General features: G+C 39.3%; 3 protein-coding genes across 3 annotated transcripts in view; all 3 read right to left on the bottom strand.

The window, feature by feature from the left end:
* slc38a7 (solute carrier family 38 member 7) overlaps positions 1-1,113 on the bottom strand; it is an 8,285-nt gene extending 7,172 nt beyond the window's left edge. Inside the window, exons 1-2 of the mRNA XM_020610072.1 lie at positions 1,021-1,113; positions 379-455 (exon numbers count right to left, since the gene is read on the bottom strand). The gene's annotated coding sequence lies outside the window, so the exon portion shown is untranslated. The remainder of the gene's footprint in view (positions 1-378; positions 456-1,020) is intronic.
* A 980-nt stretch (positions 1,114-2,093) lies between these two features.
* LOC109965843 (aspartate aminotransferase, mitochondrial) lies at positions 2,094-13,294 on the bottom strand. The gene is made up of 10 exons (XM_020610204.1): positions 13,111-13,294; positions 9,949-10,105; positions 8,727-8,855; positions 8,588-8,647; positions 8,341-8,502; positions 8,029-8,133; positions 7,655-7,805; positions 5,227-5,392; positions 3,740-3,890; positions 2,094-3,410 (listed from the first exon to the last, which is right to left on the bottom strand). Exons 1-10 carry the CDS (start codon positions 13,191-13,193, stop codon positions 3,288-3,290), a joined length of 1,287 nt encoding a protein of 428 aa, XP_020465860.1. The 5' UTR covers positions 13,194-13,294; the 3' UTR covers positions 2,094-3,287.
* Positions 13,295-16,879: 3,585 nt separating this feature from the next.
* The window catches only part of LOC109965336 (calretinin), a 12,166-nt gene continuing 9,494 nt past the window's right edge, over positions 16,880-19,551 (bottom strand). Inside the window, 3 exon segments of the mRNA XM_020609272.1 lie at positions 16,880-17,392; positions 17,569-17,640; positions 18,738-18,834. Coding sequence (XP_020464928.1) covers positions 17,276-17,392; positions 17,569-17,640; positions 18,738-18,834 — 286 coding nt within the window. The 3' untranslated portion in view covers positions 16,880-17,275.

Here is a 19,551-nt window from a genome sequence, read left to right as displayed (position 1 = left end):
TAAATGTAATAATTCTTTAATATATTACTTGTGTGGTGTAGAAGAGAATTATTTATGTAGAGATACTGCTTGCAAACCAATGATGGTAAGATGATGTCATGGGGTAGGACTGGATAAGTCTGACTTCTTCCTACTCCGTTCAAGCATGTACTAGGTATAAGCAAATTGATAATGCATTTGTGGATTTGTGTGAAATTATGTGTGTTGACATATTGACTGTCGTTACATGTTTGAAAGAATAAATCAAATCAAATCAAGTAGATTCTTTAATTCTTTCTATTTTGAAAATGACATTCATGCACTCTTCAGGCATGCTGATGACAAACATGTGTAATGCAAACAGATGGCTCTGTATTGACCCAGTTTCACTGTGCTTACCTTCACCCAAGCAAAATCATGATGGCTGTTGTTTCGGACTCTTCACTTAAACCTACTGACCACTGAACAGCGGGGGCCTATAAAACAGATATATGGGTTTCAAATTGCGTAAATCCAACATTTTCTCATCCTGCCTGATATTAAAATTTACATTCATTATTATTATTTTTACATCTTAAATGTAATCCAAAAATGCCACTGAGATTAAGCTTTACAAGCAAGTCCACCTTTTTACATAAAAAAAGACACCGTTCTTCTGTCCTATTTAGTGTCATGCCCTTTTAAAAGCCTGATAGTGAAAGTATACCTTTCACTAATGTGCTTGTAGAGAGGAAAAACCGGTGTTAACGAAAACAAGGGAAGGAGCTGGTTATGTCCAGTTTACCTGAATTCACAACACATGTTTAGCTACTGGTTAAATACACCGCCTTTTAATTTGATTAGATCAGCTTTTTTCATTAACGCAACAATAACATCTATCAAGGCAGTCAAGCCCTTTGTTACTTTGCCCTCCAACAGCTAGCGAGCACGCACCTAGCTCAAAACAAAATACGTTTAAGCTTATTTATGGCATTAAAGCAGTTGTACTCATTGTACTTTCGTCGTTGTTAAATATAACACAATGAAAATAAGCCACAGTACCTTCAGTATGAAACAACCTCAACCGCAGGAGACGCCTGAGCCGCCTGTTTCGGTAGCTCGCAGAAAACAGGTGATCATGTGATACCACGTGATCATGTGACACCACGTAATGTGACTGGACTGCTGGGTGAGTTTGTGTTTAGAATTGTGGGAACTGTAGTTCTTTGTGCTTATAGGCCCACTCGTGCACGAAGGGGGAGTTTCGTTAATTCACTTAGGAGGAGCAAATCCCTTGTTTATGGTAGAGGAAGTAATGCATTCAAAATCCTACTTAAGTAAAATTATGAAAGTATAATCAGGAAAACATACTTAAAGTAGCAAGTGTCACTGACTGATATAATTGGGTCAATTAACTAAATAACAACAATGATGCACTCCCTTTTGAAGTTATTTTATATACCATTAGTTCAATTTAGAATAAAGCATCGTGGTTTAAAAATTCTTCACTTTATATCCAAAAACCCATGCAAGTTTTTAATAACTGTAATGAGTTAAAAAGTACAGTATTTAGATCTGAACTGTTGTGAAGTAAAAGGTTAACACTACTATATCAGTTTCATGAGGTTTTGGTATTTGATATAATTAGTTAAATGTTTGATAAACACCAGCCCAGTACTGCACTGAGAAATAAATCAAGGCCAGTTAAACAACAGGGCAAAGCCAGCCAATCCCCAAGAACCCTAAAGACCCTGATTCAGTGTGTTATTCAGATTACTGTATAATGATTAATAGCAGGTTTGATTGCAAATGCACAGATAAACTGAAATGATTAGGGCCAGACCCTGTACAAATAAAAACACTGTTTTTGTAGAGGGTCTCTGAGTAAAAATTTAAAGGGCCCATAGCTGGGTTAATCTAATCATGCTGCCGACTCACTCATAAATCTGAATAACTGAATCAACGTCTCTAGTCAGTGATGAACTGTAGCAGAATGAAAACTATGAAAGATTATTCATCCTATAGTAAGTTTTAAGATGATACTAACATTAAGGTCATTATTACAGTGATATAAAACTCAGTTGGAATAAGCAAGATGTAGACACAATCACATAAAGGTGGATAAACTTAGCAGATCATTATTCTATACTGATTTATTGTTTTTTAGTAAGGTACATGACCAATTATCAATTATTTCATGACATAGAAGCCAAGAGCAATGTTTCACAAGTATGAGCTGACTGAACTCCACATTCCTAAATACCATTTGTGCCCCACAGTCTTAATGATGAACAAATTCATACACTGGGACATGACATCTGAATGAATGACAAGTTCGTGTTCACATTCAGTTCGCCCACTCATCTTTAGTAACCACACAAACACTTGTACAGGGATCTAATACAAAGCCTTTTTATGAAACAAATATGAAAAATGGGGTGTCTGATTTGGGGCTGTGGTGGAACTGAAAAATAACTTCACAGGAGGAATTCATACAACGTGTAGCTATTGCTTCTGTGTACTGACTTTAATTCTGTTTGGCTAGTGTGTTTGTTAAAAGGGATTGATTGAGAGGCTGCTGCTCAGCGACCAATTAGACTGAAAAAGACAAACCCTACTCTCAAAAACAGTGAATACAAGGGAGCTCCCAGAAGAAGAGGGAACTTAATTATTGGATGATTGATTAGTTCAGATGAACAAACCATGATAGTGAATTGATTATCTGACTGACAAATGCCTGTTAATACTGAAAAGCCCAATAACTAAAAACTCAGTGCCAGACTAATCTTGAAATCCAAACAGTAGCTTACTAAAGTGCTAGGAGTCCACCGTTAACAAAAGTCACATTTTCTACAAGCTTTCACAAAGCAACAGCGATTTCAACTCGCATGTCAACGTAATGCACCAAGTAACATTAGCCCAGTGACAGTTTCTTGATGTTTTATACTGAGCAGCAGATGAACATGCACATTTAGGAGGACACCAATGCACAGCCAACAGCTGATTCCACATATATAAGAAAAGAGGAGACATTAGCTCATCGGTCAGTAGAGGGAGAAAAGATATCCTGTACAGTTTAGCAGGGGGAGCCTGTTCAGTGAAATGTTAAAAAAAAAAAAAAAGGTAACCTGAAATTAGTGTTCAGTGGTAACAATCATCCCAACTGGGACAAAAATGAACTTGTGATGAAATGCAAATCAAGAAAATGTCTAAATATTGAGCTCTTCTCTAAAAGGTGGAATGGAGCAGACAGAGAATACACCAAGTAAAGCATAAAGCTCCTCTTTAACTACTGCTTTCATTGTGTAGTTCTCCCAGCAGGAGCCACTCTATTTGGTGACAGCGTGGATTGCCTGTGCCAGGTAGCCCACGTTCCCAGAGGTCACGCCTGCCATGGAAATTCGGCCATCCTTGGTCATGTACACTGAAAACTCCTTTGTCAAACGCTCAACCTGCAGGAGAAATTTATATTATCCTAAAGGAATTGTTTGACATTTTGGAAAATGAAGATATTTGCTTTCTTGATGACGGATTAATACGATCAATATCAACCTCATATTGTACAGTTAATATGAAGCTACAGCCAGCAACTGGTTACATTAGCTTAACAAAAAAAGGATCTCCCATTAACAACAACTTACCATTTTACAGGGACATGTGCCAGATTATTTTTTGGCTCCGAGCAGTCGCCAAACAACCATAAGTAAACCTCAATGATTAATTTTTTTTTTCTTTTTTGTGGCTCTCTACTACCACAAGTAAAAAATGTGTGTGTGAGTACCTGTTCGGATTTGAGGCCTGTGAAGCAGAACATCCCGATCTGGTCGACGATGTGCTGCCAGCTGTGGCTGGAGCCCTCTTTTTTCAGGCCGGCCACCAGATGTTCTCTCATTCTAATGATGCGGGTAGCCATATCATGAACCTCCTCCAGCCTGAGATCAGTGACGGCAGAGTAAAACACATCATGAAGGACAGTTGAGAACTTATCTAAACCAGTCTGGTGCATATAAAAGATGGCGTCTTGAATCTGTTTTTACAAAAATCCATAGATTTGGTTCAAGCAATGAACAATGTGTATATGTATATACATTGTGCAGATTATACAGAGTCATAAAGGTCTCTAGTTTTAAGTACTGTTTTTTTAATCCCTATTTATCTCATTTCAATGAACATTCCTGTGTTGTCTGCATTGTTTACTGTCTGTTTATACTGATTTTTCTGCATTGTTTGCACTGTTTGTTGATGCTAATACTGCTATTTTGTTATATTACACAGCCTTATGCTGGTTTACTGTTTTGCACATTGAGAGCCGATGTACCCGAGTTAAATTCCTCATGTGTCCATCACACCTGGCCAATAAAGCTGATTCTGATTCTGATGTCAGAGGTTACGTTAACATTACTGAGACTTTTGTGATAAAAAAAAAAAAACTGAAGGCTTTCCATCATTTTGACAGATTAGAACACAGAGGGTGATCCACACCAACTTAAAATTAGGCTATGACATTGATAAACCAGGTGAAAAAATAGGAAACGATGAGATCCACTCAGCACACCTCACTCTCTGGGAGCTCACAGTGCCTCAAAGAGCCACAGACTGGAGGGCCATGGAGCGAGTCAGTGACCATTACAGGTCGCAGAGGGGATTCCTCCTGGTGGATTGAGTGCTCCAGGATCAGGAAATCCCACATTCAGAGCAACTTCTAATTACTTCCCAAGAGAAATGTTGCCTGACTTCAAAACTTTGGCTGAAGTGAAGCTGACAAGTCCAGTCTCCAGAATGGCAGCAAAGCATGGTTTAGCTTTCAGGTCAAAATTATAAGGGCCATGAGAAACCTGATGGCAACTGCCTCTGCAGCAGGCTAGGCTGCAGCAGGTCAGCTGAGTCCAATTCAGTTAGCTTAAATTCATGCTCATATTTTAATTGTAATTGTCTAATTTTGTAAAATTGCAATGTTCATATTTTCTTGTTAACGCACAATGGCGGCAGTGTTTTCAGTGGCCTCTGCTGTCACTGCCGGGAAATAAAGTCATCTTCATGACATCTGCTTCATGTGGTGTTGACATGAAAACTGGCTGCACATAAGCTTGTTCTGTTAATTATTTGAAAAATGAATGAAAATTAAATGCTATTAAATGTCTTCTCTTTAAAAAATAAAAATTACATTGACGGTCAATAATAGATTATGACAGAATTTTTATGACCCTGTATTGAAAGATAAGGAAAAACTAGCATGACTATGGTATATATGCATCTATAATCACATACCACAGTGTACGCAGATCTGGTGTGTTGAGAATGGTTGTTACAATTCTGGCGCCATTTATTGGTGGGTTGGAGTACATGGGTCTGATGAGGATTTTAAGCTGAGATTCCACTCTCTTTGCCTCGTCAGCATCGCTACACAGCACAGTGAAGCCTCCCACACGTTCACCTGTGAACATCAACATGCACTGAGTGTTACAGTGATTTACAGTCAATCTGACCAACCTCTGCTGTGAAACAGGACAAGTGTGATGATAATGAGCCAAGACTCAAGACTTGTACTACACAGCCTTATGGTGGTATATTGTCTACTTGCCCCTTGCTGTTACCTTGCATGGGGATATGTACGTGCACATTGAGAGCCGCTGTACCAGAGTCAAATTCCTCATGTCCAGCACACCTGGCCAATAAAGCTGATTCTGATTAACTCCGTAAACCAAGAGTTGTGAAGAGAGGTTCTTGAATTTCTTTGTTCATCCTGATGGCAATGAATACATTAAATGCACCAACATAAAGAAAAAAAGATCCATCATCTGTGGCAGCAGCAGGGCCAATAATTTTACTCACCCAGAGCAAAACCATTGTATGGCTTACCTGCCTGTCAACCGACTTCCTTCTTGCTCACATTCTATACTTGGGAGTCAATGCATGACCCAAGAGTCTCCTCCAAGGTATTGCCATTGCAGGCGGATGTGTTACCGCTCCGTTTTGATGGCTAAATTTAACAAGCTATGACACAGAAGGTACTCACAGCTTTCATTCCCAAACAGAGACCACTGTTACAGGCCAGGGCCCGTATTCACAAAGCTTCCTAAGCCTAAAAGTTGCTCCTAGTGACGAACAGCTCCGGTACAAATCCTTAAGAGTAGAGAGGAGGACTTTTAAGTGGCTTAAGAGTTCCTCTAGTAGTGGACAAAATGGTGGAAAGAAGAAATATTCTCGAACCAATGAACGACCGTGAGTTAAATGCTACAGATTGGATCATGATGGAATTATGTTTGTGGTTGACCTTATTAGAGATGCGCTCACATCTCCCACCACTCATAGTAATGCCATAACGCCAGAAATCAAAGTGATTACAACGCTGAGGTATTTGGCAACCGGAAAAATGCAACAGTGCAGCAGCGATGACTTGTGTCTGTCACAACCTTCCATCAGCAGAGTGATCGCACAAACTATTGAAGCGCTTTAACAGTCTCATATAGTGACACGGTCTATTTCATTTCTACTGGACGTTCACACTCTGCAGACTCACAAAAGGGCATTCATGGACATAGCGAGTTTCCCCGGTGTTGTTGGTGCAATTGATGGGACGCACATTCGCATAATCGCACCATCGGAAAATGAAGACGTTTTTGTGAACAGAAAGAGGTACCACAGCATCAACATGGTTTTAATTAACTTGAAGATATTTAGCCTATAACAGAAACTTTGCATAAAGTAGCCTGTATTCATGATTTTATATCTATATATCTATATATATAGATAGATATATATATTTATTTATATACAAACATTATGATTTCACTGTCCATCATATTATCATATATTCTCTTTTCACAAAGACCGTGACAAATTCTTTATCAACCAATCACAGTCCATGATTTGCGGCGTCATCCCTAGCAACAGGGTCAACGACACCTCCTCACTAAGATAAAAGTTTTTGTACTTTCCTTGCTCAGAGTTGCTCTGAGAAGTTTCCTAAATCACTTTTAGTCTAGGACTCCCAGCTAGGACTTTTTAGGCTAAGATAGGAGCTCTCTGAGAGAATTCTAAGATGCTTTGTGAATACGGGCCCAGGTCTTCTCCTTTAAGACAAATAACCTCATGGGCAAAGTCGTTGCCAGAAGGTGCAGTGTGAGGAGTAAGAGCGAGAAGACCACTGAAAAGTGACATCATGGTGGTCGTATTTCTGCTGGACAGGTAATTATTGCTTTTGTTTTGTCTAGGGGGGCATTTGTTATTTTCCTGAAATCATCAGTAGTCAGGCAGTGTGCGCTGCAGCGTGCGTTGTGTTTTGGTGGAGTGGCTTTGGAGAGAAGTCAGAATAAAAGGGTGAGATTTCTTCTTTCTTGTCTACTTTCAAAATCAAGCTTCCTCTTGCCGTTTTTTTCAGGATCACCAACCCTACCTTTAAGCATGCAAGTAGCTGTACTGACCAGTTAAGTGGAAAAGAACTAATTTGTCACATTTTATTATAATTAGTGCTTTGAATAAATTATGGACCACCATCAAGCTTTTACCACTGCATGATGGTACAACACAAGCTAAAGATGACCCAATCAGTCACTTTGTAGATTTTTTTTTTAAGACATGCACTCAGTCACCACCGAGTACATGCAGTATCAATATCAACAGTATCAATATTCTGAAAAGACCCCATTGAGAGCCGGCTGAATATAACCATGGGTTTTATATTGGACTAACTGACCATAGAGTCCCATGTTCTTGGCAAAGGACTGGGACAGCAGGATGTTGTGGCCCTTTTCAATGAAGTAGCGCACAGCCCAGGCATCACGATCGATGTCTCCACTGGCAAAGCCCTGGTAGGCCATATCAAAGAACACCAGCAGGTTCCTTTTCTGTAAGGTGAGAAAATAAGGAAGGAGGACACCAAAGAGAGACACAGAGACGAGGTGTTTATAATGTTTCAAGTGATAATAGTTGGGTAAAGTATAGTACTTATCAATTGTGGCTTTTGAACTGTGAATGATCTTTTGATTGAGCCAAAGGAAAATGTAGTTGCATTTTATCAGAATGCAGCTGCCAAGGTTTCACAGACCTGTTTGACTGATAAATACTCACCTTCACAACATCAGAAATCTCCTTCCACTGCTCAGGCCTGGGGTCCACACCGGTGGGGTTGTGAGCACAAGCATGCAACAAGATCACACTCTGCTCTGGCATTTTCTGTAGCATGAGAAAAGGTTTTAGTTAGTCAATCTACAATACCATGTATAGTACAAGCTCTTTCAGGTGACACTGTTTTCAGTGCAGCACGGGCAACTGTAAATAAATGAATAAATATAAGAATAACAACAACAATAATAATAATGTTCATTGTCTACACACACACATCCCTTGCCCGTTCCAAGCTAGTCCTTATTAATGTCTTACAGAGATGTCCTCAATAGCTCCTTTGAAGTCCAAGCCACAGGTGGAAGGGTCGTAATATCGGTATGCTTTGAGCTGCATGCCAGCGTCTCTGAAGATGGGTGTGTGGTTTCCCCAGGAGGGCTTGGGCAGGTACACGTCATGTGGACCTCCATGGAATCGAGCCTGTGACAAAGGAAAGACCTGGTGAGATAACCAGGCTGACCTAAATATTAGTTTGTACTTGGTGACCAACAGAAGAGGACCTAACCAAGAAGCTGGCTCCAATACGTAGAGATCCGGTTCCTGAAATGGACTGGACAGTGACGCTCTGTGGGGAGAAGAGAACTGCTGATTTGGACTTAAACTTGACTGCCACAACTGATTTGAACTTCATTTACCCAACTTACCCTGCCACTCTTCAAGTCCTCATTGTTTTCACCAAAAGCCAGCTGAGCACAGGCCTTGTTAAACTCTCCGAGGCCACCAATGGGAAGGTACTCCTTATCAAGCTGCTTAGCTGCAATCATAGCTTCTGCCTAGAAGGAAGATGTGAAAACCAAAGGTATAAAACTGATGTGACAACTGTGACTGGTATTCCCATAAAGCATCATGGTTTAATTAGCATTAGGCATGTGACAATACATTTACCTCATGAAATGCGATGATACACGATACTGGGTTCACAAGAACAAGACGATATTTTAACACTATTTTTAAGAAATCAATATTGAAATATAAGACTGGAAAAACTGAAAGTCACAAAATGCAACACACTGCATTTAATTAATCGCCTTATAATGAATTTCACCTCATTTCTACTTTGAGTATGAATGCAGTAAAAGACAGAACAATATGCAGCACTGTAAAACTCGACTGGCTTCTCTCCTGTATGATTTCACACGAGTCTCTTCAGACCTTATAACTGTGCATGAACTGTGCATGAGCTTCTAACTTCTAATTCTAAATCCATCAACGCCAACACACTGGTGGTAGAATTGGTGCTAAGGTAGTGTAGGCTACGTTAGCAGCATGGCTAACCAAAACAACAGAAACTCACAGGCTGGAAACGTGAATGAAGTCACTCATGTCGACTCATTACAATGTGGCCGTATCATGTCAACAACACTCCCCCCGCAACCCCTCACCCCCCAACCAATGCTGCCCCGTGCGTTAAAACACAGCAGGGAGTTGCGTTTTTGCACACGTTTGAGTGTGAATGTATCATCTCAGTCCGTCATACTGGCTTCTGCTCCTGTTCTGTTATGGACCAATATTGCGATACAGCTTTCGCCATGACAAGAAAGTCACATTTTAATATCACACTCCTAGTTAGCATTTATTAGGTTCAAAACAAATGCACACACTTTTTTCATGGTGGAAAAACAGAAATTATCCTAATTATTAACACTGCACCTCAAAATTCACTGAATGTTAAATTGTTCAGAAATGCTGATATTCCACACTAAGTTTCTTCTCTCAGGAAATATATGACTCAGTGATATGATGCTTTCCTGGTGATCTCTTAATGGCATAGAGCAACTGACTGTGTGTGTGTGTGTGTGTGTGTGTGTCATGAGAAAACGCACTGTAGTACTAGAGGATTCACCAAAGGGCTCAGGAAGATTATACCTTGCGGACAGAGGTGAGCACGAAGGGCTTGCCTTGGTCATCCCTGTAGGCTCCTACTCCCACGTTCATCTTCTTCGGGTTGGTGTCCCTCTTGAAGGCCTCGGTCACCCCCAGGATGGGATCAGGGGGACCCATTTGCACTCCACCCCACCATGAGCTGCACAGACACCAAAGCAGGTGAAAAATGACAGACTATAAAACACTGTGAATCACATGCTATGGCCTTCACAGTCACAGGTGAACACCTGTGGGAGAGTCTCCACCACTATCATCAAAAAACCAAATGAGAGAATAGCTTTTGGAAGAATGGTGTTCATCTTCCAGTAGAGTTCACAGACTTATAGATTCAATAACACGGGGCACTGACATTGCTCTGGTGGCACGTGATGGCCCAACACCTTACTAACACACTACATTGTTACTGGATTTTTGACTATCATGTCATAGTGAGTTACTTCTAATACAGTATAACAATGTTACTGTAACTTTGAGTACTTTACACACACATTCTGTTGCACATCTCGTTGTTAAATGACAGTTGTTGCAAGGTGCCACCTTCACTGCACTGCTCACATACTATCTCAGGTTTCTTCAACTTCGTAAACCATCTAAACTTTGCAGCTAAATTTAGGACTGGGTGCTTTGTAAAGGGCAAGACAGATAAAAGCTTATAATGTTCAGACTGTGTCAGAGAGGTGCATTACTGAGGCTATAGTTTGTACTATAAATGTATGTACTTGCTGTTATTCCAACTCCTATACGTGAGTCTGTCTTATACAAGAGCAAATGCTATATACAGTTGAAGACTATGACAAGATCATTTTTTCATTGCACAAATATAATGAAATAATGAAAGTAATGTGACTAGAACTACCAAAATTGTACATTGTAGATTTTAAATTGAAAAAATGCCATTTTTACCCAATAGTCCATAATTACAATGTGAAAATATGTTTACAAAAATATTTGCAAGTTTATTAAAAAAAATCAAAAACTGAAACATACATCCAGCACAAGGCTGAAGTGGCTTCAGGACATGTCTGACTGTCCTGAATATGTCAGAACATAAATAGGGGAACAAAAAATACATGTGGTTGTAGTTATTTTCTTATGTAGGTTTATGCAAGATTATGTTGTACTTTAAAACTGTGAATCACAAAAGCAAAATGCTACATATAAGGAAACATTTGAGTTCAACTGTTCTCACTGTGCCTACAAACAGAACCTTTGAACAGCTGAACTTCAGGGTTTACACAAAAACAATGGCTGGCAGGTTATCAGTGATCAATAGACCAAAAACCAAAGATGGAAAGCAACTAAGTACATTTAGTCAAGTACTGTACTTAAGTACAGTTTTGATGTATGTGTACTTTACTTGAGTATTTTCATTTTCTGCTACTTCATACTTCAACTTCACTACATTTCAGAGAAAATGTTTACTTTGTACTCTACTTTTTTAAATCAACTTTTAGTTACTTTTTAGACTGAGATTAATAAAAAAAAAAAAGTATAAACAGAAGACTGTATTGATCCCTGGTGGGAAATTCTCAAGCTATCGAGCAGTATGTAAAGTACTTCAAATTATAAACATACAAGGTGGTTAACATTAGCTCCACCTTTACCAGCTACAACATTAAATGTGAAGCTCAAGATAATGCATTGATAATTATGTGTATGTTATCTGTATTGCTCAATGTTAATTTTGTGTAATTTTATATTGTTTGAGTATTGTGTAATGTAATGATTACTGTTTTTATTGGTGTTTTAACATTATATTGTGTTACATGCAGCCTACCTGGCACCTAAGAAAGTTTCATTATGCCCTACAGAAATGTATGGTAAAAATGACAATAAACCTATCTGAATTTGAATGTATAACCCAATAATATGATATACGCTGATGTGAACTGTACCGTTCTGTGTACTTTTGCTTTTAGTACTTTAAGTATATTAAGATGGTAATACTTTTACTTAAGTAACATTTTGAATGCATGACTTTCACTTAGAACAGAGTATTTTTACACTATGGTATTACTACGTTTGCTTAAATAAATAACCCGAGTAACTTCTTCCACCACTGCCAAAGACCCTTTCGGCAAGTTACAGGGCAGGACTGCTGGTCGTACAAAAGGTGTCTTGTTACTGTGACTGAACAAGAGAAAACTAGAAATTGTTAACAACCCACAGACAGAAATAAGATACCATAGGCTAGCAACGGGGCCTAAATTTTACACCTGCGAAGCTACAAGTAGAGACTGAACAAAAGTCAAATACACAAACGCGTACAAAACGTCAGACCAAAGTACCTACATTTAGAGAAGCTACATATGATTTTCTTAAATAAAAGCGCAGCAGGTTTAAATTAATTTGCCCTCCAAAGTTGCCTTACAGGACGCTAGCGACTATTTGAGCTTCACTGCTAGAAATTAGCCAATCAGCGATCAAGGGTGGAACACGATGGCCCAATCAGCGGTCAAAGGCGGAACACAATTGCCAATCAGCTCGCAGAGCTTCATTAAGACAACTCGATTAGCTCAAACTGTACAAGGAAGCCATCGCAATCGTGCAAATTCTTAAACACGTGCCCTTTAAACCCAAAACCAAGCAAATCCGCTGCAATTCTAGACGACAAAATATTAGGAATGTAGGACCAAACTTTGCAGGGGTGCAATTTTCTCCTTCACACCGGCGACAGCTCCACAGGAACTTGTGCTACCAACACATCACAACTTGTCGTTCATCCATAACTCTCAAGCTTCACTTATAGCAATACCAAAGGTTGCCCTCTAAGGTCAACTTGTGCTAATCAAAGTGGATGTCTGAAACAACAGATGTTGACCTGTTAAGTTGGAAGCTGGATGGAAGCTAACATCAGACAGCACAGCGGGGTCTATTTAACCCGACTTCTTTAGCACACCGGATAATTTGGTTAAGTAGCTAGGTTAATCATAAAGTAAAATTAGTGAGGCGTTAATATGAATTTAATGGCTGACATATGCGTTAACGTTAACCTTAAAATAAGAGTTTGTTAGTGGATCAAGCAAGCTAGCTACAAATCTAAGTTAAGGTGACATCCCACCGCTACATTTTCAAGACTTCATCTAGCGTTAGCTTGGTTAAACGTCTCTGTCCGTTAGGCTTGTGCGTATTGTGCCTTTTTACCTGCTGCGGGAGGACAGAACTCTTAAGGACGGAGAAATGTTCCCCAGACAAAGGATCACCTTGTTTGATTTCAGCAGGGCCATCGCTGTGCTGCGTTTGGGAATTAAACGTGGTATATCGTGACAGATGTGAAGGGCAGGCGCACGTAGGACGACGCTGCCTTCCGAGTACGTGCTGACGTCAGAACAGCAAACGGTGGTGTGCTCTAGTGCCGACGATATATCTATGATGCAGACAGCGGATCTAAGATTACTATAGCTAAGTAAAAGTACAAAAGTTCTAGCACAACAAATACTTAAAGCAATTATTATACAGAATGGTTAATTTCAGAATAATACACATTACTGATGCGTTAATGTGTACATCACTTTAAAGATGCAGCTGGTGTAGGCCGGGTCGGTTTAATTACTTCATATACTGCTGAGTAGCCTGTAATTTGCCCCACTGAGGAAAAATCTAATCACAAAACCTAATCTTAACTTGATACATCCAAATGTTTTAGCTGATTACGTTTTGTCATCTCAAGCTGCAAAATAACTATCTAGCAAAGCTTTAAAATAAACATAGTTGAGTAAAAAGTGTGTTTCTCTCTGAATTGTAGTGTTGAGTAAAAAGTGTGTTTCTCTCTGAACTGTAGTGAAATAAATGAGGTTTTCAACTAACTGTGACCCAGAGACCACATTCTGTCTACAAAGTAACCTAAGGACCACCTGAGTACTTTTTCCACTTCTATGAGTATCTGTGAACATGTTAACTGTTACAAGACAATGAAATTCAGATGCTAAATTGTAATTATCCCAGTACAGACAACACGTTATTCTTGACTGTAGGGGAATTAGGAACTACTGTCACTGATGTACATTTCTTGTGTGCCCCAGCCCCCGCGACCCCGTTCAGGCCTGAGCTGTATAGCCGGTGAGGTGAGTTGAGGTGAGGTGAGGTGGGGTGAGGTGAGGTGAGATGAGCCCCAGCAGTGGTACCTCCAACCTCCCACCAGATGGAGACATTTCTACATTTCACCTCACAAAGCTCACCGGCACACACCGGTTCCTGTGTAGCAGCTGAACAGCTTTTGAATTTTTCTTAACAAATGACATGAAGAATGACAAAGTGTGTAACATCTGAGAACCCACCCCAACCTGTTTTTTTTTTCTCATCTCAGGGTTTGTACTACTGTGTTTGCATGTCCATGTATATGCTGTCATTAGAATATGATCTAAATCTTTAAATATTTCTCAAGTTTGTTCTAGTCCTAAAACAAAACTGAAATCATTCTACATTTGTCGTTAAACTACAAAGAAACTAATGGTAGTTGAATATCTCCTGAAGAAGAGCAGTAAGAGGTTGAGCATCTGTGAAGCTAACAGCGGGAGCATTAAAATGAAAAAGTATAAGAGAGAAGTCTTACTGACTGTAATGCTGAGCGATGTTTCAGAGCTCAGCCTGTTTAAAACTCTTTGTGCAGTATGTATGTGTGTCCACAAGTGTGTGCACTTATTACAATTTAGTTTGTCTTTGGAAACGTGTTTTTCTTTGTGGTTGTTGTTCATCTCTTTGTTTGTTTTTGCCTACTTGTAATCTATTTGTCTTCTTATGGTTGTTTTGTGTTGCTTTATGAAAATTATTTGCTTCTTTATGATTGCTTTGCCTGTTGTTTTGAGTCATTTGGCATCTCTTTGTTGTGATTTTGTGTCTTTTAACTGAGAAGGAACAGTCACTTCACATCGGGGCACTGGGCTAGGGGTTACCAGTTCTCTCAGGCCCCTGGACCAGTGTGTGATTGGTAATTCATCCAGTCGATATTTCACACTGCACTGCATTTAGGCCTCTACATCAAGAATAAAACATTGATATATAGTTATACAAAAATAAGCATGTCAAAATGTCAACATAAAATATAATACATGCTAAACATACTAATCAGGAAAATCCTCCCTCTTTTTAATGTAATTATCTTTGATATGGGAGAAAAACTAAGGAAGGTTTTGAGCGCTCCTTTGGTTCAGCCTTTAATATCTACTGTCCAGTGTGTGAACTACTGATGTGCGATACCAATTATTTCCAATCCAATACCAAGTGAAATCCAGCCCGGTATTGCCAGCACCAGTATTGATACCAATACTTTGTGCAACAAAACAAGGGAAAAGTCACGGGTTCAGACAACAGAGACTGATGGAGGAGAGGAAATGGGCTATAAGGTGCATCTGTAAGGGCTTGCCACTTTTATTTACTGCAAATGGTGCCACCCTGCTCACCTAGTGTGAAGGGATGTTTCTGCAGCCCACATACTGAACTGCTGGCAGTGGGACTACGCCCATTATACATACTGTAGCTACAGGGACCCTTTACATGCCATCTTGGTTGTTCTTTAATTCCCTCCACTCTCTGAGAGACTCCCAAATGATAGTTTTTTTTTATTCTGAAGTGTCTCACACTTTACAGAGCAGTAGTTCATATATATCTATGATAGGCGCAAGGAGAAGTAGTTCCTATCAACTGGGCAGTATCCTGGATAGTGTAGTTACAATCTACTATGTCTCCTATTGGAGATAAACTATACTGCTTTTAAGTTCATTTCATCATATCAGGAAGTGATTAGACCATGTGTGTGCAGCTGTGCACAGGGTAAATAACAGAGGGAACCTCATCTGTCTGTGCTGCTCTCATGTCTTGTTTCTCTCCACTCACTGATGTGTGCGAAGGAATCAGAGCGGATGCAACTCTCTTTTTCCACATTGTCAGCAGTTAACAGCTTGTCTACAGCGCAGTGTTTTAGTGTGTGCCCTTGTGTATTCCCGTGTGTGTGTGTGTGTGTGTGTGTGTGTGTGTGTGTGTGCGCGCGCGCGCTCGTGTGCGTGTAACATTGAACATTTGCTACAAGGAGGTAAGCACTGTAAGAGCTGGTGTATGTGAAGGAGAGTGCTTTAAAGATAGTGAGTTTAATTAAAGATGAAAAAGCTGATGATTAATTGATGGAAGGTTGGTTGTTCCATGATGCTGAAATATGGGGGTGCACTGACTCGTTTTCCTATATAAAAACACAGTAAAGAAATCTGGGACAGCGTCCTTTAAAAAACGCCTTTTGTTTTTTCAGTCAACGATTAAAATTAAATAATCCATTTTTAATCTACAATAAAGATAAACTGTCATTCAGATAATATTTAGGTAATGTGTTAGGGAATGTGTTTTGTATAGTGAGGTGTAGAAGCTGAGGTGCATAAATTTGGATGTAATTTGTAAATTTCAAATATTTACAAGTGCAAATGTTTGATTGCCATGCTATGTTTCGTCATGTTGTGTTACGGCAGACTTGTATACAAGAGTGAAATAACCATACTGCTGTATTTTTGTTGTCCCTCTGCACGCTTAATCTCGGAGACTCTCCGCTATAAAATGTGGAGCAGCACACGTTTTTTTTCATCACACTTTATGTTACCAGGAGATTAGAAAGCGAAGCACTCTGGAGAGAACACTTCTATACTTGCATCTGAACTAGAGCGGTAATCTTCTCTGAAACCATGTGACATTCAGAGTGAGATGAAGTTATGTTTTTTACAAGGCACTGAGAGAAAACACTCAACCAGCCTTTCACCATAGCAGCGGCAACACAGTTGAAATGATCGCCCTAATGGCCGAGGTGTAACAGAGCATCATTTTGATGAAACTAATTATTTTTAATGCAAGTGAATAATTGGGGCCAAAGCTGTCATGCTATATTTATTCATTCTTGCAGTAATATCTTTAATAGAATAGTGCAAGCCTCATCAAATAAAACAAGCTCATATTAAATAGAAATAAATACGATAAATGAACAGATGCTCCATGAGCAAAAGTATTCTTTTTTAAATTCAGTAAGGGAGGAAAATATTATATATGGAATAAATGTAAAAATCTAAATGCATAATAAAATGGTAAGTCAAATAAATAAATACACATATACGTATTAGTCTAGTCGTTGCCATATATTACACTATGGAACTACAAGTAAAAAAAAATGCCTGGAATAGGAATATAAAGCTAACACAGCAGGACCATCAGTAAACTTTGTGCTTTCAGGAGCACTTTTGTTTTCACTCTAAGTGTTGTAGTGAAGTTATGGATCATGCACCAGGAGGTAGGAAGGAGGAGATAGTAGGGGAGGGTGGCGGGTGCCCAGGCAGGGAGGTCACAGCATAGAGTCTCGGCAGAGGACAATCTCCAGCTCAGTGCGGTACAGTTTCCCCCCGTCAGACAGCGACATGATGCTCTTCTTGTATCCCCCCAGTCCTGATGAGTCCACATCCTGCCAACATGCAGAGGGTTTAAAATAGAAAACATACCATCCATCACAAAGTTGTCTACAGACATTACAAGGACACAGTGGCAGGCCACATACTACATCCTGCTATTTCATTTTAGCTCTATATTTGGTAAGCAGAAAAGTAACTTGAACCGATATATAGCCTAACTATTCATTACCATTCTGTTCTTGTCACAGAGGTCCTTCAGCAAAGCATCCAGCTCCTGCTCATCGATGTACCCGTTACCATCCTGGTGGAAGAGACAAAGGAGGTCAAGGTCTGAATTATACAGACAAAACAGATTTAGCAAAACTACTTAAAGTAAAAACAAGATGGAAGGTCTACAGCCAAGCTAGTAACTCTGAGAGGTTGTACTTAGTCACAGCGGGACTTTGTGCTAAATGCTAACATTAGCCTGCCAACATGGGGTCATTGACAATGCTAACATACTGATACTTATACAGATACAATGTCTACTAGGTGGGCAGTATGCTAACATTTGAACAATTAGATGAGGTATCAGTAACTTTTCATTTATCTGTTCAATACATAAAGTTTTGGGCACATTAAGAATTCACCATGATCAGTGGCACCTGCAGCTGTAATCCTGTATGCACCGTGCATACATTTGTTAAATTTTTTGTTCTTTTTATGATTTTGCTCACTTTTTACACTAAAGCTTCTGGCAGTGATTGTACAATCAACAAATAGCATATATAAAGATATATAGGTTCATATTTATGCCCAAGGAGCTAATATAATATCACAGACCCCTAGAGAGGATCAAATCATTTCTACTCCCTAATGTGAGCCCTGCAGCTTGACAGCAGTGCACAAACTGACTTGACCTGCTGTAAGATCATCGGGACATGTGCAGGCTATTTTTTAAGCCTATTTATCATGGCTCATAAGCTGCATCCATTATTTTGTGGACTATTTATTGTGAGTGGATTTAGGTGTCAGATAGTGATTCTCACGGACAAGATTTACACTGCCATAGGCAGTTCTTGTGTGTACTCTGAAATATAATTTTGCAGGTGCCACTCAACTTGATGATGGCACTACAGGAAACATAAGATAATGTCCAATAATCAGTTATTACAGTTCATCTTGAGAGGAACATGGATGTGTTCACCAAGCTTTTTGGCAGCCCACTTGACAGTTTTCAAAACATTTCACTCAAAACCACAAATGTCAACCTCATGGCATTAGTGGAAGTGCAAGGGGATGTGCAGAGTCATTAAGAGTTATTCTTTGGGGGCCACAAATATCTCGCACAAACCTTTACCCATATGACATAGAGTAGATACAGCATGAACAGCACAAACAGAACCATGCTGTTTTCACCTTATCATAGAAGGTGAAGATGGAGTCAAATTCTGCAACTTTGAGCTTGATGCCCTGTGTAAAAGGAGAGAGAAGTAAAAAAAAAAATGGTTAGATGCTGATGGGTATTTCTAGAGAGCGGTAAAAGCCCCACCAGGTCCAGAACTGATATTAATCCATGCAGATTGCGATAACTGGGACTAGAGCTGAGTTAATCCTGATCTCACAGACTAATCCTCTGTCAGAAGGGAATTGTTGAGCTGCTCTCACAAGCCAACATATACAAACATGACAAAATGAATGTGGGGAGTCCTGTGTTGACTAACGCTGTGCTACAAATGTTGAATTCTGAGGCATCAACGTGGTAGTGGCTTGGTCTTCTCTCAGTAATGTCTTCTAGCTAAAATAGACATGAAACTGTGTAATAAGATATATTTATTTTAAGATTTGAATTGAAGATAAACGAACAGGATTTTAATTTGAATAATTTGAATTCAAATCAGTTTAATGGATGGCATGTTAAAAGTTACTGTATCTCTAAACATATAGTATAAGTATATAATGTTTTGAAAAGATTTTTAATTTTGGAAATACTTAATGTAACTAAACATGTATCTGTCAATGCCCCACATGTCCATTCAGTACTTTGATGACAAATAATCCTCTTAGTGACTCTGATAATGATGAATTGCATTGTTCTGAATCTCCAGTGTTTGACTTCTCTACATCTGAGGGACAGGATATGAATCTTGAGTTGCTCAGAACAAGGTTACATATGAATAAAATCTGAAGCAAACTGTGTGTTTGCAAATATAATCTTACCTGGAATTTCAGC

Source organism: Monopterus albus, unplaced genomic scaffold (genome assembly GCF_001952655.1).
Source record: "Monopterus albus unplaced genomic scaffold, M_albus_1.0 scaffold4.1, whole genome shotgun sequence".
NCBI classification, from domain to species: Eukaryota; Metazoa; Chordata; class Actinopteri; order Synbranchiformes; family Synbranchidae; genus Monopterus; species Monopterus albus.
Note: the sequence above shows the minus strand (reverse complement) of the source record. Positions and strands in the feature narration are given on the sequence as shown.